Source organism: Lupinus angustifolius, unplaced genomic scaffold, assembly GCF_001865875.1.
Source record: "Lupinus angustifolius cultivar Tanjil unplaced genomic scaffold, LupAngTanjil_v1.0 Scaffold_14_2, whole genome shotgun sequence".
In the NCBI taxonomy this organism is placed as follows: Eukaryota; Viridiplantae; Streptophyta; class Magnoliopsida; order Fabales; family Fabaceae; genus Lupinus; species Lupinus angustifolius.
The window spans coordinates 5369-27633 of NW_017718630.1; the positions used below are offsets into that span (position 1 = coordinate 5369).

At 33.4% G+C, this 22265-nt stretch overlaps 2 protein-coding genes and 1 long non-coding RNA gene across 3 annotated transcripts; 1 reads left to right on the forward strand and 2 right to left on the reverse strand.

Moving 5' to 3' along the window:
* Window positions 1-3005: 3005 nt before the first annotated feature.
* LOC109337878 lies at window positions 3006-4604 on the reverse strand. Its single transcript, XM_019574958.1, has 3 exons — window positions 4335-4604; window positions 3969-4214; window positions 3006-3312 (listed from the first exon to the last, which is right to left on the reverse strand). Exons 1-3 carry the CDS (start codon window positions 4544-4546, stop codon window positions 3282-3284), a joined length of 489 nt encoding a protein of 162 aa, XP_019430503.1. The 5' UTR covers window positions 4547-4604; the 3' UTR covers window positions 3006-3281.
* A 423-nt stretch (window positions 4605-5027) lies between these two features.
* Window positions 5028-9112, reverse strand: LOC109337877 (F-box protein SKIP8-like). The gene is made up of 3 exons (XM_019574957.1): window positions 8349-9112; window positions 6721-6917; window positions 5028-5755 (listed from the first exon to the last, which is right to left on the reverse strand). The coding sequence occupies exons 1-3, from the start codon at window positions 8775-8777 to the stop codon at window positions 5503-5505; spliced, it is 879 nt and encodes a 292-aa protein (XP_019430502.1). The 5' UTR covers window positions 8778-9112; the 3' UTR covers window positions 5028-5502.
* A 1681-nt stretch (window positions 9113-10793) lies between these two features.
* LOC109337879 lies at window positions 10794-12100 on the forward strand. The gene is made up of 3 exons (XR_002106489.1): window positions 10794-11175; window positions 11735-11800; window positions 12031-12100. It is a non-coding gene; the product is annotated as an uncharacterized LOC109337879 (long non-coding RNA).
* Window positions 12101-22265: the final 10165 nt, after the last annotated feature.

Here is a 22265-nt window from a genome sequence, read left to right on the forward strand (position 1 = left end):
TTTAATTCTCTACTTGATGTAGCGGCTAACAATATACTTTTTAGTTTCAACTTCCACGGTACCATATTTCTTTTTAAGTGCATACCAAATTAATTCGGCAGACTTGTATGGGTTGTATTAATCATAGAGATCATCAGATAGCCCATTCAGAATGAAATTCTTATAAAGGTAATCATTTTCATTCAAGAGATCTATATCAATAGCTAGTTTATCCATTTCTTTTTTCCAGCTTTTTCCAGCAGCACTAGGAGATCGGTTTTCAGAATGTGTGCAACTTTTCTCATAGTGAGAAAAAATTCCATTTTATGTTGTCATCGTTTGAAGTTAGTCCCATCAAACCAAAATGGTTTGTTAAGGTCAAAGTTATTTGGTCTAGTAATATTATCTACAAATGTCATTGTAGTATAAACATATTAAAATTGGTGTTACCATAGCTTGAAATAATACTAAATTGCACGAAATAATACTTACTGGCTGAGTCACGACCAAGTTGCTCTCCTTAAGACGTTTCATGGCACTGCCCAAAATGTGCACGCAAACTATCAACCACCCATCCCTAGGATAAAACAGCTCAGTTCTCTGTTATTGAATTCTTACTGCACTATAAGAACCAATCTCGACTACATCCACCACAATATGGCTATCGTTGCCTATTCTTGAAATACTCACAATATGGCTACTAGTGCAAATTCTCGAAATACCCACATTATGACTACCTATGTCAATTCCTTTCCCACAATCTGACTACTAGTGTCAGTTCTCGGAATGCCCATAATTTGGCTACCTGTGCCAATTCTAGTACCATGGAAAGAAAGGGGAAAAGGTTTGTTGGAAATGCGTCGGCAGAAAGTATGAGGGAGAAAGAAAAGGTTGAGTGAAAACGCACTCAACTTGGGACAAGAAAATATGAAGAGCGGGAGCTTCTATTTATAGTATGAGATTTTTTCAAGTTTCTAATCTTTCCTATGTGGGACTTGAGAGTTGTTTAGATTTCACACCCAAAAGTTCTCACTAATGGCTTCCAAGAAAGCAAGTTCCAAGTGATAAGCATCCCTTACAGCAATGATGAGGCCAAAAAAGCATCCAATATCCAATTAAGTCGTGGGGTCAGTTTGTCATACAAATCTTGGCTTGGAGTGGCTCATACTTTGATGGTCTCCTCAATAAAGGGATAACTTGGCATTTCCATTAGAGGTTGTCACTAAGGCGCTGTAATGGCATGGGTATGAGAGGAAGAGTGAACATTATGCTTCTAATTTGCCCTACTTGAACACTCAGATTGTGATATTTGTCTTCAGCTTAGGTGACACCCTATTCTTTGTTGAAAAATCCTTTGAATTACTAGTGGACTCGTCATCTTGTCTAAATGTTATAATTCTCACATGTTTGAGATTATGTTCGCTTGGTCTTTGAATTTGTGTTCTTATTGTCCCTAATATTCCATAATTTGGAACTTCTAGGAGATTGAAGGTGATCGTGTTAACTATTTATAAACCTCCACTTCAAAGGGAACCTTTGACAATACTCTTCTCCCTTGTTTGGATGGAGGGTGGTCCTAAGGATTCGTTTGAAAGTTGCATTTTAGAGGAAAATGAAAGGAAATGAAGGAGAAAACTTCAAAATTATCTTATAAGTGTTTTTCATGGTTTTAGCCTTTGTTTGGTAGGATAGAGTTTGATAAAAGAGAAAAGGAAAAGAAATAAGTTAAAGAGAATTTGGGAGTTTCTCTCATTTGGTTGAGAGGAGAAAAAGAATGGAGAGAGTAAAAAAAGTATGGGCCCCACAAAATTTTCTTACTCTCACTCATGAGAAGAAAATGAGACCAGGATGAGTGAATTTATACAAAATGCCAATAATACCCTCAAATAATTAATATCCTAATTTTACATCTTATTTTCTATTTAATTCATAATAATTATTGTTTTTAGTAATTAAAAGAAAGTTACATATTTCATAAAATGATACTTTTGTGAGAAAGTGAAATTTTTACATAAAATGTGAAAAATATTCTTCAATTTTTTATTTTATTTTATATATTTTTTGTTTTAAATACTACTAATATAAATAAGTCTCTTTTGGATATAAAAATATCAATTAAAAATGTTAATTAAAATTACAACATTTATTTTTAATTAATAAATAAAAACAACATCTTTATCTTTCTTTTCTTTATTTTATGGACACTTTTGTCATTTGAGTCATAACTTCATCTCTCTTCTCATTTTCTATCCAATCAAACAATAGAGAAACAAAATAAGGGTTCCACAAGTTGTGATATAGTAACGGGGTTGAGATAGTGGGAGTAAGAGTACACATCTACTATGTTCCACAAGTTGTGTTTGGTTAACAAAAAAAATTAATTATTATTTTTTTAACTTAAATACATTTTTTAACCAATTACACTGATACTACATACAATGATACAACTTTATGGGATAGTAGATATACTTCTAAAAATACACATTTATATGTTACCCGATGGACGCAAATTATACATTCAGTTGCAGAACCAGTATACCTATTGGGTTGGTTAGATTAGAGTTGAACGGCTATTTAAACATTTATAAGTATCAAAATCAAACCATATAACCATCTTCTCTAAAGCGAAACATTTTTGAAGTCATCCGTGAAAGTGTTTTCACTCTTTAAATGTATTGTAATCTTGATTCACTACCCTATATAAAGGTTAAAACTCAAAATCCTACTAGCACAACATTATGTTACAATTCCCATTGTTATTAACAATTATGTATCTAGAATAAAATATCTTCTTATATCAGAAAATAATTTATTTCTTCCAGTCAGTGAAAGTATGACATATTGACATGTATACTATTTTGTTTAGTTTTATAAATATTTTTGTGGAAAATAATTAAATACAACGCATGTCATGATTTAAGTGATTGGAAGAGATAAGTTATATCCTTATACCATAAGATATTTTATTCTCTTCCGTATCATCACAAAAGTAATTCCTGAAGAGTGAAAACCAATTAGATAATAGATGAAAAATAGCTGTAGAAAGTCAAAGACCTCCATTTAAATGATTATGTAACATCCTCATGTATCTCCGGAATGCATTGATAAAAACATACAAATTTCCAGAATCTTTACAGGATATTGTACTAAAAATTGTAGCAGATCAAAACATCCCAACAACATTCATCCATGTCTCTTTTGTTTACCCCCTCCTCCACTCTTGTACGTCTGAGCTGAACACCCTTGGTTTTATGCTACCTCAAAGTAATGACTATTATGTTTCTTACGAACATGTTTAAATCTTAAATTTCTTCAGACTCTCCCTTTTTGCTACTACGAAATTTAACATCATGATATACATTAGTTATTAGAAGCTAAAGAGGATATAACCAGAGAACAGAAAAGTATGATGATTAGAATTCGAAAACTCAGATAAACAGAATATCACGTCAATTATCTTTTAAGAGTACATGAGGAGCTTCAAAAGTAATTTGGCTAATTAGATACTCTAATTTCTCAAACAGCATAATAATTTTCCAAATAGAAACAAAGCAACAATGCCCTATGTTCGAATCCTACTACTCTACCAGGATCCGTTATTGGTTCGTGGAGGGTGAGACATGCCCTGACAATGGAATGGGACAGTCACCAATGACCCTAAATTTTAGTTTATTAGAAGAAAAGAAAAAAACACCATGCAAGTTTAGTGACTCAAATTGCGGACCACATTACATGATGCAATTGTGGTGACTGCTACAACCACATCACACCGCAATTGCAGTGTGACACTCAATCAAAATGATGTGGCGGAAACGGGCCACAGTGCATCTCCATTAAACCGCATCAAATTCAATTTGTTTTCATTACAAAATAATTTACACCCCAACAACCACAATTCATATAGCAACGATCCTAATGACAACAATCACAATAACCATGATTGCAGTTTAAACACTCTGCAGGCATAAACATTCTCACATACACATTACCTTGGGTTGGAGTCAGTGGTAGTTCCCAAAGATGGAGAGGGTGCACCACCTCGTCCGAAAGCAACCTCATCCATGCTTTGTCCTTGACGCCTATACCTACCACCAGCTGCCACAAATCCAGGGCATGGCCTGTAAGCCTTTATAGGCCACCAGCCAAAACCTGGAACAGTTGCAATCCCACCTTGAATCCTTCCTTCACCATTACATCCTTTTTCCATCTTTTCTCTTCCACATGCCTTACAACCACTGTTTACCATTACAAGACAGCAATAGTATTAAACTATTTTAGATGCAAAGGACAAGACAAAACAAAAAAAACTGTCAAACTTCTGAAACACCAAGAATTACTATAGGAGTTAGTAGTACCTTAATTTGGTGGCATATTGAGGCAGAGGAAATTCATCTGATAAAGGAGATGGACTTGCTTTTGTAGCAGAGGTTGAAGTGGAAGAAGAGGAACATAGAGGAACAATTAACTTAGACGAAAATGGGTAGGTGAGAGATGGCAATGAGTTATTGCTGTACTTGTAGAATAGGGCCTGATGAGGCGTTGGAACAGAGAAAAGAGCTATACTCATTCTCTCTCTTACTGAACCCCCCTCCTGCTCTCAGCCAAGGATAACGTTTTGCATCGTATCAAATGTGAGGCTGCTAGTGAGATAGCAATTTCACCACAATTTTTTTTGTAGAAATCCAAAAATAAAATTTATTTGGACAATTGAAAATTAACTTGGCCATGGGCAGGCTAAGTGAGAAGCTAATCCTCTAGAAAACCTCACCAAGAAGCTTCACTTCCAATGTTCCAATGACACATCACGCCCACTTAATGTTTTGAATAATTCAATTAGTATTTGAATTAAGCTATTATGTTAACAATGAAGCAAAAAATTATTTTTCTCATCATTATTTCTTAAAGGGTTATTTGCCTTTCATTATATTGCTTTAAGCTAATGTAAAAAAATCTGATAAGATTGTTCAAAATTTTAACACTTTCTAGATATTACTGTCCTTACACTCAAAATCGGTCAGGGCATGTTTATGATTGCCTTGTTCGACTACTAAGCAAAAATATGTACTCCGACCACCAGCAATCCTGAATCAATTACTAATCATGAATTACAATCAAATCATCATTTTGTCAGCATATTTCGAAATTCAACTCAGTAAAAAATGCACACTAATAGGATGCACTAATAAAACCGAGAAAGCTTCTGCATTTGCTCCCACTACCGCTGAGCCTTGGTGCTACAAGATTAGATGCATCGTCCCAAGATTCATGATAATGATTCACAGGGAATCCCTTCCACCCATCTTTTGAATTTACTTTAATCCAATTATTACTGTACTTATAACTCCTTTTCTGGGGTCATTGTGACTTCCTGTCTTATATACAGTATAAAATTTAAACTGAGATTGGAAACAAAAAAAGAAGGATCTTCCAAAGAAATCATAAAATTTCAAGCATTTTGCTTCTGCAAATTAAACCACCTTTTTTAACCAATATCAGACATAGTAATCTATCATATCTCACTAATTATCCATGCACATTATGTTGCTCCACCTCCCCATTCATCACAGAACTGTGGTGATGAACCATGTACCACCGTCCATTATGGAACTCAAAGACATTGGTCATATTGAATGGCCCTGTATCCAGGTCAACATAAGTTTTCATGGTAACCCAAGCCATGTCTGTCAAGACTCGCGCACGTACATCCCGAACCTGAAAGTTCAGTCCTTGCTCCCAATTGAAAACAAGTTGCCAGCTCTGTATTACTGCATTATACCTGCAGCATTGATGATTGGGTTACTAACATATATTTGCTTGCTGGTGTTGCAAAAATTGCATTAACATATATACATACATATATATACATATATATATATATATGTATATGTATAATTTCATCGGTTTGCACAAAATTCAAGAATAATTTTTATGGAACAAATAACATCAAATACTCAAGAAGGAAAACATTCATTCTAATGGGTTCAAACTGCTTATATTTATAGAGTACAAAGCTCCAAAGTAATCCAAAACCAATTTTATGAGCTAGAAACTAGTGTCAATCTAGTGTTCAGTCAAAATATCCAAGCTCAAAAGAACACTGCTAGGAATTTCAGACCAACATATTGCTAGCATGTTGCATGCCTGCTGACCCCTTCAGAGCACAAAAAACATGCCCAGCCTTAGGAGAACAAAAAGATAAGGGGGGAGAAGGGGTGGGGTGGAAACACTATTGTTCCAAACAAAAAAGGCCCAAAAACAGAACTTATCTCACATTGATGAGATGTATGTGATACAAACTGATGTGACTATTAACCTAAAATTAAGCTATTTGTGTAGCTCAAAAAAAACATGAAAACTGAGTAAAAATGTAGGTTAGAAAACAAACCAAAAGATATTATTCCTGTCCTAAAAAATATCTTGGAAAGCAAGAGTGAAGCTTTACATTGGTATAACAACAGAATATCATCATGCTTATTTAAATCTCATTTCAGTTCACTTTAATTATTGACAAAAAAGGCAAATCAGTGACCTATGTCAACTATAAGCATCCAAGAACATAATCTGATTTAACATACACAAGATCTTGAACAATCTCTTCATTTATCACAGTACATCATGCAAGTCATAACAAGACAAGGGCATGAACATATCCAGAAATAAGAAGACGCATTATCTTTGCAAGGTGGAAAAAATTTAAAATAAAAAAAGCACACAAACTATTTAAGATACAAAAAGTCATACCCTGAAAAGAGTTCTCCAGAGGCACGGATGCACTTCACGTAATCTGCATTTAGCCAAAAACGACTCATTGATGGAATAGACTTATCTCTTACAATGTTGAAGAATTCTGTATTAACATTCACAATTGCTCTTGTTGCAGCATAGTAAGCCTTCCACCCATTAGTTGGTGTAACGCTATCTTGTTCCAATGTGTAGTCCTAAAAACAAAATTTCAAAAAGGTTATAACTGAAGACACAAGGGGCAAAATAGGAATGATGAAAACACAACTAAAGAATTCCATGAAAGTAACTCCACAAATTCTTAGTTTGATGGGACAAATGAGAAGGTAGTTATAGTTCACGCCAACTTGCATTATCCTCCTAAATAATCATGTCCCCTGTATTATTTAATCAATGTCAAGTTTAAAATTAATACATCAAGGAAAAGAAGAAACAAGACTTATTTGCATGTTTCAAGGGGTCTTACTCAGAGAAAAGGATTAACACAACATACAAAAACAGTTTTTTCTCCTGCTAAACCCCACAATTTTGAGGGCAAGAATTATTTAGACATAGGAGGAGATAGGAGGCAATTTGAATCCCGAATGTACCAAGTCCACTTCACGTCCTTATCAAAGGTCCTGCCAAGACAGGTAATGCCTCCCTGTCCCTTCATACTTCAAATTTAGTTTAATAGCAATTTTTACTACACATTAATAGGAAAGCACCGGAAATGGACATTCTTCAAAAGGTAACTTCAAATGTTTTCTATAAACATGTTCCAAACAAAAGTGACTATGTAAACATCATTGTCATTTATTGTTTTTTCTCAGCCCTTTGGCGACATTACGAAAACAGCCAAACCTCAAATGGGGGAAAACAATTCATGAGGAATTTTTTCTTCTATATAAATGCCACTGAGATTTTATTGCAATTAAATGGAAGGCATAAAATGAAACCTTTTCTTCCAATGTGCTATAATAAAGCATGCAGTTAAGGCCAAATAGGTAACAGCACCACTGTTCAAAGTGTTATTGTTTGACGACATGTACAGGGTTATAGGATGCGAACAGAATGTACGGATGAATTGACCAAAACAGATTGAACCAGCAACAAGTACAGGGTTTTAAATCTCGGTCCGCCCCACAATTTAAGCGATGAAGTTGAGGTTTTGGTTACCTTCCTAACCACATTGCAAGTTTGCAACCACAATTGCGCCGACATTTTGCCACAAACAATTGCAGCAAAAGCAACAAACCACAACCAAAATTAAAACCTTGGATGGGTCCATAACTCATGGGTCATTTAACAACTTTTAGTTCGCGCAAATGACCATTTCCCATTTTGTCAATTCACTCATACATCAATCCTTTTCCTTTTACATCCTAAGACCCCGTCCATACCATATTCGAAATAAATAAATAAAATTATGCATTGAATAGCAGTGCTGATACCCATAGAGGCTACAAAGAACTCCAAACTTTGAGGAATCCAACAGCGCATAGCTATTGTACAACATAAAAAAATTGAAAATCCTAATAGTTACTCTCAACCTAGGGTTTTACTTTCTACCATGACAAACCTTTCAATTAAAAAAAACAAAAAATTTAAAATTAAAATTAAAATTCGCAAACGAGAAATGGATTCACCTTATGATATAGGGCTTTCCATGCATTATCATCATTTGCAGCCTTCCGCATCAAAGAATTCGTCATAGAAAGCCGACACAAACTCGGATAATCCAAGTAACTCAGTGCGTGCGTCGTAATCTCCGGAACCAATTCCTCCATCATCGATGACCCAGTCCGCCGCTCCGAAAACGCCACCGCAGCCGGACTCAGTTCCATCATTTCCACCCCGGTGCCACCGTTCAAATACGGCGCCATAGAACAATCGGAGTTTGAAACGACGCCGTTGCAGGAACAAGAGCAATCGCAGTGTTTCTTCTTCTGCGCGCGAGACAAAGAGAGGGAAGAGGATCTGAGGAGAGAGAAGAGGAATAAGAAGAAACAGAGAGCGGTTACGGTAACTGCTACAAAGAAAGGTTCGGAAAAGAAACAAGAAATGTTGTTCTCCATTCATAAGACATGAAAACTTTGCATTCGAAGCATAACATCAAAAACCCTAATTCAATTTTTTTCTGTGTGAATGTGTGATTCTTCACCTTTGGTCACAAACCCTAACCGTTTTTTGTTTTTTTAATTGGAAAATTGGAGGAGAAATTGAAGGGAAACAAATAGTTAGAAGTTAGAAGAGAGGGTTAATTAGGGTTCAAAGTTGAAACTGGAAAAAGAAACCAAGGCGTGAGGATAGTGAATAGTGGCGCTGGCTAGCTTGGTCACCGATCAATGATAATATTGAAGCGAGCCAGTGTGTAACTGGCTTGTGTGGGTTCTGGACTTGCTACAGTAGTAGTTAAGGAATTGTCATCCTAATCCTATGCCTGATTTTGGAAAAGATTTTGGAAATTTTTTTGGTACTTCACCACCAGTAATCGTCCCACATATATTATTTCCAAGAATTAAATTATTAATATGTTATTTTAAGGATCTAGTAGAGCATGATGAAACTAATATCTTGTTTGTACCTGATTTTAGAAATTAATCTTCCATATGATCTCGGTAAGAAATTTTAAAGGACAAGTTTTTATGAAAAGGACTATTTTAGTAAATTGTATATTAAATTTACTTAAAATAATATTCTATTCAGGAAAAGTTTCATCTATTATAAAATTCATAAATAAATATATAAAAAATGAGATCTGTAAATAAATGGAAGGCTTAAATATGAAAATCTAAAAAACATGATAAAAAGTAAGTGCAGTGGTTAGAGTTGAGCCCAACCAACAACCAGCATCAACTTTTAGTAAAATCTCTGACCGCTCCAACCATTTTATAGAGGCGTTTTTTTGGAATTTAAAACCAATTATTTATTTGTATTAAAAGAAAAACCTTTCAAGTAATTTATACTTTATTGCAAAAATACTGTGAAAGTGTATAATGAATATTATGATGAATTTGCATTGAATGATCAAAGTATAATTTATACTTTATTGTTGATCTTGTTGTTGTTGATATTGTTGATCTTGTTCTCGTTCCAATTCTTCTTCGTCTTCATTATTTTGTTGTTGTTGTTGAAGATATTTGAGTTGGAAAGAGTTTTACAAGAGATCTTACATTGGTATAGATAAAGAAGCCAAAACAACTTGATGGAAGAAAGATTGTTGGGGATTTTATTTGCCTTTATATTCCACACTCCAACTTCTTTTTACTTTGATGATTGATGCATGATGACGAAGATAAAGATAATAATTATTGTAAAATGCGCAGCGGTAACCAAAGCTTAAAGGCTCTGATACTATATTGCGAAAACGTATAATAAATATTATGATGAGTTCTCATTGAATGATCAAGGCATAAGATTTTATTTATAGTACATGAATATCTAACAAACTTACCTAAACAAACTAATTAACTGACTAATAAAACACATGTGTAAAATGTGTAAAGTATGTAAAATGTGTTATGGTAGCTTTGTTCTCCAATATACTTATTAAATCGTATTTGATTAGTAAGCAATAAGGGAGAGATAAATTATTTTGAAAGGGAAAGTAAAGAAACACATTGGTTATCCATATAAATTATTTTGGATTCATCTTCCTTTATATAGTTACATTTTATTTCTTGATTATTATTGAGACTTTAATGAGACTTCTAACACATTCTTCATATGCTTCTCATTATTCATTCACTACAATAAACTTTGCATTTTGTAGAAGTTTTTTGTGGAGGTTATTCAAACCTCCTCCAATAAATTAACTGTGACGGACCATGGGATTAATTAAATATAGTGGAGGTTTTTATTTAATTTAGGTAGGTTTTCAAAAACCTCTACTATTCATTTGAAAAAAAAACTGCATATCATTCATGCCCAAACCCACTTCTCTATTTCTTCTCCAAACCCTCTTCTCTATCTTTCTCTGAACCCTCATCCCTACTTGTTCCTTATCTGAAACAAAGAAAACAATTACAGATTTCTTCATCATCGATTCCCTTCTAGATTTCGCTTATGATCCACCATATCCCTCTCTCACCTTCACTCACTTCTCTTCTCTTGGCCACCAGCTCCTCTTTCCTCCACGGAAGTCAAGAAATCTCATGACTTAGCATTGGTTTGAGTGAAGTAGCATTGGTTTTGGGTTTCATTCTCAGATTAATTAACAAACCGATTCATTCATTCACTAATTAATCTAAAAAAGTGAAAGAGAATAAAGAAGAAGAAGAAGAATTAGGGATTGAATTGCATGAAATTGGAAAGATGAACGGTTGGGATGAAATTTAATCTCAAGCTTCATCTTTCGCTTCTCGATCCACTTCTACTCAACCTGTTCGAGTCGGTCGAGTTCAATATCAAGCTCCAACTCATCGCACAATTTTCTCCAATCACCGTGAAGCCAATCTACTCGCCCGCTTCAAGGTTCACCATTTTCATTCTTTCTTCATTTCTTATATTCAAGAAAATAGAAAGAGAAAAGATTGCCTGTTCAGTTTCATAATAGGACAGATATGCTGCACTGATGCACTTTTGGTGGAGCATTAGTTGCCCTCATAAAGTTACATTAGTCAAAATGAAAAATACTGAATTCGCAAATAGTCAGTCATTTAAGACATTCGGGAGTAATTTTTTGTTTAGAGCTTAGTGATTAAGGAGACAAGGTTTTCACCTGTTTAAGTTCAAATTAGCTACGATTCAAGAACTTACATTAAAACTTGTTGTCTAACATTGCCCCCTTTTAGCTATAAATATTTCCTCCCTTTTTTATGTTAGCTTTAAACATAGGTGTTGGTTGAGCTGAAGTCAAGAAAGTCTTCATATAGTGTTATGCATACACCTTTAAGATCAGTTTCAAATTTTATGCTTACTAAATTTCACAAATTTAGATTTACTCTTCATGAGTGATATTATTTTCTCTATCTCACATACTTTGATTTGATAATTTTATTTGATTTTGATATGTAAATATTTATTATGTCAGGGGAATTCAATATCAACTACAAAGTTTAACTTTTTCACTTTTTTGCCAAAAGGATTGTTCAAACAAGTAAGTCATTCTAAGGATAAATCTAAGGTATTTTTCCTGTCAGAAATGATACAATATCATGGCTGGTAGAGTCAGATGGCTTTTTTGGTTTAGAATATATGAAGTCATGCCAAAATTAATTTATTGAGGGCTAAGGATAAATCGTTTCTGTACATGATGGGGTCTATCCCTTCTGTATTATGTATATCTTTGTGTTACTTAGAAGGTAGACATTTTTGTTTATATTGCAGTTCAGACGGGTGGTCATTCTCTACTTTCTTACAATCTCAATATTGTCAACTACATCAATTAGGTATGTGAATGTTAGTCAACTTCACAGTTAGAAGATTATTTGCAACTTACTAGCTTTAATTGTGTTTCTTGTGAAAAGAGCAGACTCATTAGTAGGGCAGATTATTTGCACCTTCACATAATGTTTTTACTTTTGGTTCATATAATGGAAATTAATTAAAAACATCAACTTAATAAATTATGACCTTCTGAAATTAAAAGCCGCACTTATTTAAGTGAATTCAAAGTTGGTAGATATGATACTTTATTAAATGATTTACAGAGGTTCAATGCAGTTGGTACCTAGATGTGCACCTTGTGCATACTGATACAAACAATTATCTATACATACAAATATACATTATATTATATATAAGATAGATTATAAACCTTACAACTTGTATGATCATAGCATCAAAACCAAAACAACTTAGTCTGAGAGTTCCAACAGACCTTTGTGACTGCTCCTGCAACTCTCAGACTCTACTTCCATGATTGCTAACACAAATTCTTTCATATGTTCCCTTCTTTTGTTTTGCAGATGATAAGTTGGCAGGAAGCATTGTGAAAGAAAAGCTTACACCTTGTGCGAATAGGGTTCCGAGTATGAAATTCCTCCTTGTGTGTTATATTCATCTTTTTTCTCTCATATTGAAGTTTTTTCAAAACCTGGATATTGATATGAAACACAACAAATAAATGATAATAATACTATCTATTGATTAGAAATGTAGTAAATATAGTAGCTTGTTTCTTTTAGCAGTTAATCAAACTATCTTGTAACAGAACTTCGTGTTTTGCAAGGATTGGCCGGTATTTGTTTGACACTGTTTTCTTGTAATGTTTGAACAAGTGCCCATGAGTGCCAACAAGTACATATACTATATATATGCTTGACACTGAATATTTGTTCATCAATGTTTTTTTATTGTTCCAACTAAATGTTTTCATTTTATTATTTCAGGCAAATAATGATGTAAGTATGTCTGATACACCTTTGGTGCAAGAAGATCATCCAAAGCCAGTAACATTTAGGATTTTTGTTATGTATTTTGTTTGTAAAGTGTCATATGAGACTACTTTAGTTTTTTGAGATTTTATGGTGTATCTAGATTTATAATGAAGGATTGATTATAACTCTTTCAACTATGTTACGCTAACTTGGTTATTTGCAATGAAATTTTATTATTGTTAAGAAAATTTGTATTTAGTATTGTATATTTAAATAATAATTATAAATTAATGAGATTAAAGTTGTGAAAATTATGAAATTAAATTGAGGTTGAAATCCTCAAGAAACATATAATAGTTACTTCATTCAGCAGGTTTCTGTATGTTATTTCGAGTTGTGGAGGTTTAAATCCTCAATGATAAACATTAAAAGACCTCCTCAAGTAGTGAAGGTTAATAATCATAAATAGTGGAGGTTAAAAACCTCCACAAATAAACCGCTACAAGTGTATAGGTACTCGAGGTTTTCTAAAACCTCCGCAAAACGCTTTTAGCGGTCATAACTGTGGAGGTTTTTGAAACCTCCGCTAGTTATATTGTGGAGGTTAAAAACCTCCGCTAATCGCAAAAAAAACCTCCACTAAATACAAAATATGTTGTAGTGATTTGTGTGTAGATTTATCTTTTTGCCACCGGGTTGGTTAGAGAACACTACATATCTTATTTCTAAAGTATTAAGTTTCTATTACTAAGAAACGAAATATTTAATAATTGAATCATTAATAATCACAATAGATATTCATAACAACTATTTACATTGAAATTTAACGAGAATGCAATGATGGGCATTGTTGGATCTTAGGACAATAAAATTCAAAACAAGAATACATGGAGGAGTACTATCGGATATTGGGACACTAGAATTTAAAACGAGAAAGCAAGGAGATGTATTGTCAGATCTCGGGAAAATAAAATTTAAAATGAGAATGGGGGAGTGGCACTGTTGGATCTTGGGAGAATAAAATATAAAATGAGAACGTGGGGAAGGGTACTACCATAACATGGAACAACAAAATTTAAAATGAGAACGCATAAAGGGGTACTAGCGGATCTCCTCGCAATAAAATTTATAACAAGAACGCAAAGAAAGGTACTTCCGGATCACAATAAAATTTAAAACGAGAGTGGAGGGAGGGAAACTATTAGAGATCAAGATAATAAAATTTAAAATAGAACACAAGGAATGGTACTGGAGGATCTCATGACAATCAAATTTAAAACGGTAAGGTGAGAAAGGGTACTAACAGATCTCATAGGCAAAATTAAGCATGATAGCACAAGGAGAGGTAATGTCGTGTTCGTGATAATAAATGTAGAAGGACAACACATGGAGAGATACGAGACATTGGGACAATAAAAAGAGCTTAAAATAATACTAAACATGACATAACCAATTGTTGGTGGCATTGTGAACGACTGAGCTGACATGATAAGGCCTAATTTTTTATCCATTAAGGCTTTAAGAATACAATATCAAAAATATTATAAATGAGGCTTTGAGAATGAATGCATGCTATGCAACATGAATGAGGTGCTTATTGGGATGATACTCATGGAATGCAAAAAGAGCTTATGCTTGCACAAGGTGGTGAATAGACCACAATTGATAAATGATATTTTTATTTTATAGATCTCATTATCATTATGTTGCTTTTGAGCACCCTTTTACATCAAGTTTTTGATTGTTTAAATAACTCGACTTCTAGAGCTTTTTTAGCTTCATTTTCTATGGTTTCAATCTCCTATTACCTAGAATGGCTTTTCCTTTTTCTAAAATGAATGAATGATCAAATTGCTGATTTTTTATTTCTTTTATTCCATTAATGCAAATGTTATATCATTATTTGTTACCATAATTTCATTAAAACAGTTCACACATCGAAATATGATATTTGGAATAAGAGATATTAATATATGAAAAAATACAATTTGATGCGGATTGGAGAATGGGATAAATATTACACATCTTTCAGCTATCCCTAAAAAGGATTATGTTAATTATCACTATCAATAATCTGAACTCCATATAACCTTAATGTCTTTCCATGAATTTTAAAGAACATACCCATCCAATAAACTGACACAACATCTTGCTAAGAATTTTGAAGAACATGGACCGGCTCATAAACTGCTCCAATATCAATTATGACACCTTTCCTTTTGAAGCATTGTCCTAGTGATAATTCTTTGAGTTCATGGTTAAGAGTGATTTCCCTTTAGTTTTAATCCCTAACTTTTGCTAAGTCCTCTCTTTCATATTTTCGACTTAACTAACTTTTACGTTTCTCTTTTTATTTTAGACACGTTTTTTGGAGTTAATTTGCTTTTTTCCATGTGTGGTTCCAAATAAATTATTCCTCAAAAAATACTTTTGAGCTTGCATCGGGTTTGGATAAACAATTTTTTAAAAGAGAAGGGATATAAAGGCTCAAAAATTTGTTTCCTTCTTCATTATCCTATTTTGAATAATTTCACCTTCGCATTTTCTTTGTTTTGTTCCCACAGTGGATTTGAATAAGAATCTAATTTGAAATGTCCTAACTTTCAATTGAACATGCCTAATCAACATCTGTAAAATATTCTACACTCTTAATTTCACTTTTTTAAAGAGCTATTCATTTAGTGGAATATCTTTGAGATACTGAAGAATCTGATTTACAACATCTAGATGCTTCTTCCATGGAGAATGCATAAATTAACTCACCACACAAACACTATAGTAAATATACAGTCTAGTGAGAGATAGCTAGATTAAATTGCCTACAAGGTGTTGATATCTTTCTTTCTCTTAATTAGAGGATTATCTTCGGTAATCTTAAGCTTCTAGTTTCAGTTTACTGTTGTTGTTGCAGGTCTGCATCCTAGTTTCCCTTCAAAAAGGGGGAGAACTTTACGACCTCAATTATCTTAAACACATTTTAAGTGTTAAACCTTTAAGTTTTGATAATTTAAAATAGTTTAAGTAAGATTATGTTGAATTGTCTCAATGTTCTAATATTCTACTTTAAGCATGCATATAATCATACTAATACTAGATCATATTCGAACTTGAAAAATATAGGTATAAAAAAAGTCGCTTGTGTTGAAAGATTGGTCTGTGTTCAATACCTATTTGTGTTCAACCTCGGTCTGTAGGCAAGAGTCCTTTATGTTCAAGATCTATCTATATTCAAGACCTATCTGAATTCAAGCCCCTTTACATTAATGACATTTTGTGAGCTCAATGAACACAAGAATGCCCCTTTAAAAAAGATATACTCTTAATATGAAGAATTCAAGTCTATAACCATAGAAGAATGAATAATGAAATTAATTGAATAAAAGAATAACTCTAAAAAAGTGATTTGAATCAAAAAGTAGAAATAATTATTGAGTGGAAAAAACTCATTTGAGCCATCTATTTTTGTTGAAAAGCAAAAGGTACCTTATTTGTGCAAAATAAAATTTATGAATACAACGTACAAAAGAAATTTATTGGTCGACACTTTTTGAGACTACAATATTCTCCTTCTTCAATCAGAAATATTAAATAAACATAAAACATTAAATATTCACTTTAGAACGATAATGAAGTGTTTATTGTGCTGCAAAAGTACAATAGAAAATTAAGTTGAAGAGAAGGTAAGCATCAACACATTAATTTCAAGAAAAAGTTGTAGCAAAACTTCAATGACTATAGTAATAACTAAATTAAATATCTCATTTGTAAATAACCTCAACATTTGAAGAACAAAACAGACAACATCCGAGAATGTACAAAAGAAATGAATATTTTTTAAAGCTCTCATTTATTTCAATCATTTTGTTCAAATTTTACTTAATAACACTAAGCTAAATTCAACATTTGTGTTCAATAATTTGCTAATAAATCCACACTCTTTCTCTTTCATATTTATTCTACTCCTTGAGTGTGATTGAAAAACTAGCGAAGTTTGTAAAATTCCTTTAAACCGATATCATTATTTAGTGTTGAGCCTAGAGAAGGGAGGTGCGCAAACAATACTCGAGTTGTTAAGTCTAAATAAACTAGTTGTGCAAAGGATACTTGTTACTATAATCAGTGTTGCATAATCTTGAATCCTAGTGTTGTCAACAAACTAGACGTAACCTAGTGTTGCATAATCTGCAATCTTGGTGATATCAACAAACTAGACGTATCCTACGATTTTGTGTAAATAGCATATAAATACTTATTTCAATCTTCTATCATCAAACTCCTTTTGGTTGAAGCTTATATAATTGTTTTTTTAATCTAGAGAGTTTCGGTTCTATGCTACCAAGAAATTCATTTCTCAAACATCGTTTAAACCGTTTTATTATAAGACCGGATACTTATCTAAAAATACTTTTCAAAAGTGGATGTGTCAATTGTTTGAACTAAATTTGTAATTAAAATTGTTATTTTTTCCAAAATATTTTTTTGGTTAATCAAAAGTTGGAAAACATAATTTAACCTCCTTCTTTATTGCTTTTGATTATTTTATTTTTTCTATTAATGAAGCCTATTTAGGCTCAGAACAAATAAATGAATAATTTTTTGTGTGTTTAAAATATCATCTACAACAACAAAGCCATTACAAGTTTTACACTCGACTAGTGGATAAACAGTACATAATGTAAACAATTTGCTTCTTCATTCTCAAATGTATGAAGGTAGTTAAGGTAGAAGATTAATACAAATTTCTTTCTATTTCAATGTTTGCTTATGTGTCTCATAGAAATTTTAGTATGCTACCTAAAAATAAAAATAGTGATTCTACAAGGCCTATACACTTCTTAATTTTTGTAATTAATTAATCTAAATGTTGCTGGAAAGAAATATGATATTTAGACTTGAGATAAGATAAGATAAAAATAGATAAATAAAAGATAATAAAATAAAATTAGATTAGATTTAGAAAAACATTGAATTTAGATATGGAAATAAGTTCCTAAGATAGATATTACCACTTTGATGCCCAATGGTAATTTAGTGACTTTTTTAATCAAAGTTGAAGTTATGAAGGTGGAATGTCTAATAGTAGGTAGTATTCTTTTTTGACATAAAAAATGTATGTTCAATTGAATGGAATACCTATTATCGTAGTACGAGACTCAAACAAACCTTTTACTTTCACCATTTGCCAACCACTCTATGGCAACCCAATGAAACCTTTGAAAACCTAAGAATACTCTGGTAAAATATGTTGGGAAATTCAGAATCAATTTCCCTCCCCTGTGTTATGAAAAATGGACACTTGTAGAAGAGGCAATGATAACGAAAATAGAGAAGAGTAGAAGAATAATGCAAAGAATTTTTAATGTGAAAAAATATCCTCAATGTGAGAAGGAAACAACCATGGGATCTAGTATCTCACTAGGAATACAAATCTCATACTAAGTGGATATAAACTCTCTCACTTTCTCTCTATATTGTTCTTTATCACTTGCTTATTGCTTCTCTTCCTCACAAGTCTTCTTTATATAGTGAAGGGGATGAAGGTTTCATCATAAAGACATAGTGGAAGATTAATTGTTGTCATACTTTTCAAAAACCTTGAAAAGTGTTACTCTAACTTTCTAAGTTAGACTTTAAAGTTCTCAAGAGTTAAGGAATAATTCCAAGACCTTTAAATAGAAATCATTGAATGTAGTCGATGGTTCATCAACCAAGATTCATTGGTATTGCTTCCACATCAATTAGGAAGGATTCCCAACAAATCTCCCCCTTCCTGAATTAATTGATGGGTATCACCGGTCTTGTACCTTTGCAACAATCTGTTAGCTTCTTGAGTGAAACTGTCTTGGTCATCATGTCGGACCAATTGTCATCTGTATGAATTTTCTTTAACTGCAACTCATCATCCTCCAAAGAATTTCGTATCCAATATAACAATAATCAATAGGCTTTGTCCGAGAATGAAACGTATGATTCTTAGCTAGGTGGATTGCACTTTAGTTGTCACAATGCAAAATATATCTATTTTGAACATGATCCAACTCATACAAGATGTTTTTTATATATATTTTATCTTCTTTCCAACTTTAGATACTACAATATATTCTGCTTTAGTTGTTGATAATGCAACACATCTTTGTAACTTGGATTGCCAAGATACAACTCTCCTTACAAAGGTAGTTAGATAACCTGATGTTGATTTTTTGGAACCTATATCTCCAACCATGTCAGCATCTATGTATCCTACTAACATAGGATCTTCATTACCAAAACATAAATATCTTTTGGTAGTTCCCCTCAGATATCTCAATATCCACTTTATTGCATTCCAATGCTCTTTACCGAGATTGGACAAAAACCGACTCACAACTCCAACTGCATGAGCAATTTCTAGTCTTGTATAAATCATGACATACATTAGGCTTCCTACCATAGAGCAATAAGAAATTATGCTCATTTCTTTCCTTTCTTCATCGCTAGTTGGACATTGCATTGTTGTTAACTTAAAATGTCCAGCAATTAGAACACTAACAAGCTTTGCCTTATCCATGTTGAATCTCTTGAGAACTTTCTCAATGTACTTCTCTTGTGATAGCCATAACAACTTCTTGAAACGGTCTCTGATTATCCTAATTCCAAGGATCTACTTTGCAGGACCCAAGTCTTTCATAACAAAAGACTTGCTTAAAGCATTCTTGAAACCAACAATCTTGGTCTTGTCACGCCCAATGATTAACATATCATCAACATATAAGAGGGGGATAATAAAGCTTCCATCTTCATACCTTTTAATGAAGACACAATGATTATCAGTTATTCTTGAAATTGTATTTGGTCATGAAGGATTCAAACTTCTTGTAACACTATCACGGGGCTTGCTTCAAATATAAACTCTTATTTAGACGACACATTAAGTGTTCCTTACCTGGTTCTTCATAATCTTCTGGTTGCTCCATATAGATTTTTTCTTTGATGTCTCCATGTAAGAAAGTTGTTTTGACACCAAGTTCTTCAACTTCTAAGTCTAGGCTAGCTGTGAAACTCAGTGCTACTCTTATGGAGGAATACTTTACCACTAGTGAGAATATCTCATCAAAATCAACTCCTTTCTTCTAATTGCATCCTTTCACAACAATTTGAGCTTTGTGTGGTGGTCTTGAGTTTCCTTCTTAAACATTAAGCCTATAAACCCATTTTTTAAAGGATTTTCTTCCTTTTGGCAACTCCACTAGATCATAAGTGTGGTTATCATGTAACAAGTCCATATCATCTTCCATGGCTTTAATCCAGTCTTATTTATCAATTGTATGCATAGCTTCTGAGAAGTCTTGAGGTTCACCATTATCTGCCAATATGATATAATATTCTTCATGATACTTTGAAGAAGATATTCTACCTCTTTCGGAGTGCCTTAGTTCAACTTGCATATGATGCTCTACTGCCTCGGGTTCTTGATGGATTTGTGTGTCTACCACCACTCATCATGATCTGACTCTTTGTTAATCTGGTCAAGTTCTGTGTGAGCAAGATCTACATGTTGGTCTATCTGTTCTAGATCTATCTGATAATCATGATCTTTTTATTGAGGAATCTCCCCCTCTGAATCAATGGGAACTTTGGACTTGCATTGGTTTTTGTTCTGAACATCTTTGGTCGTCTGATCCTCAAAAAACACAACATCTCTGCTTCTCACAACTTTCTTGTTTATCGGATCCCACAATCTGTACCCAAATTCATCCTTTGGGGACCCAAGGTAAATGCACTTCTTAGTCTTAGCATTCAACTTCTTTCTCTCATATTTTGGAATGTGAACGGAGACTCTGCATCCGAATACTCTCAAGTGGTTGAATGATGCCTTCTTCTTGTACTATACTTCCTCTGGAATTTTTCCGTTCATGGGTCTTAAAGGTGTCTGATTTATTAGATCCACTACAGTCTTCACTACTTCACCCTAGAAAAACTTAGGGAGATTGGCATCTTGCAACATGCATATCATCTTCTCTTCAATTGTGCGGTTCATCCTCTTAGCTACTCCATTCAATTAAGGAGTCTTTAGTGGTATCTTCTCCAGTTTAATATCATAAGCTTGCAATAGGCTTCAAATGGAGCATGATACTCTCCACCATTGTCTACTTTCAGACACTTCAACTTCTTCCCAGTCTCACATTCTACTAGTGCATGGAACTCTTTGAATGTTGATAGTACTTGATCTTTGCTTTTCAACAAGTACACTCGTATTCTTCTCAAGTGATCATCAATGAATGCGACAAAATAGTAGGCTCCTCCAAGAGATCTTTCAGATGGTCCACAAACATTTGAATGCACCAATTCAAGTACTTCATCTCTTTGTGAAGGATTGTATGTTCTCTTAAAATTGACTCTATGTTGTTTACCGTAAAGACAATCGGTACAAGAATCTAAAATTTGACATTTTATACTTGGAAGGTGGTCTTTGGCGAGTAGATGAAGTACCTTCTCATTCATGTGCCTCAATCGCCTATGCCAAAGAACTTTGAAGTCGGCAGCAACATTTGCTTCTCTAGAACAAATTCCTGCTTGCATAATGTACAAAGATCCTTCCTTTGAGCCTCTAGTAATAACTAGGCTGCATTTTGCTACTTTCCACTTTTCAGCACCAAAGTGGCTTACAAAACTAGTATCATCCAACTTACCCATTGAGATAAGTTTGATACGCATATCTGGGACATGTATCACCTCCTTCAGTACAAGCTTTCCTCCCATGTCTATTAGGAGCACAATATCACCAATTCCCACAATCTTACTTGCAACATGGTTTCCCATTTTTACAAGACCATAATCACCTTTCTTGTAGTTTGAGAAGAAACCTTCATATGAACTTATATGGAAAGAAGAACCAAAATCAACGATCCAAGCACAATCACCATATGCAACATTTAGGTAATTGTCTTCTCCAATGAAGAGATTATCATCTTCTACGACGACAGTTGTGGTAGACTTATGACCATTTTTCCTTGGATCAACTAAACCTTCATGAACATTTCCAGCTTTACGGTCTCTCTTCAGGAACGTGCATTCAAATCTCTTATGCCCTTCTATACTACAATAATAGCATGTTATTGACCTCGTATGATACTGAGAATGACCATTAAATTTGCTTTTGATTCTTCCACGAGATCCATCCCTCCCATGATTTTCACTTCTTCCACGTATCTCCACAACATTTGCTTCAGAGTGGAAGGATGTATTCTGTTCTCTCCTTCTGGA

Coding starts and splice junctions, on each gene's coding strand:
- LOC109337878 (XM_019574958.1), bottom strand. CDS start 4,546: ATGAGTATAGCTCTTTTCTCTGTTCCAACGCCTCATCAGGCCCTATTC. Junction 4,215..4,334: donor CAATATGCCACCAAATTAAG/GTACTACTAACT, acceptor AATGGTAAACAG/TGGTTGTAAGGCATGTGGAA. Junction 3,313..3,968: donor ACCACTGACTCCAACCCAAG/GTAATGTGTATG, acceptor TAAATTTCGTAG/TAGCAAAAAGGGAGAGTCTG.
- LOC109337877 (XM_019574957.1), bottom strand. CDS start 8,777: ATGGAGAACAACATTTCTTGTTTCTTTTCCGAACCTTTCTTTGTAGCA. Junction 6,918..8,348: donor GGAAAGCCCTATATCATAAG/GTGAATCCATTT, acceptor TTTTGTTTTTAG/GACTACACATTGGAACAAGA. Junction 5,756..6,720: donor TCTGGAGAACTCTTTTCAGG/GTATGACTTTTT, acceptor TCAATGCTGCAG/GTATAATGCAGTAATACAGA.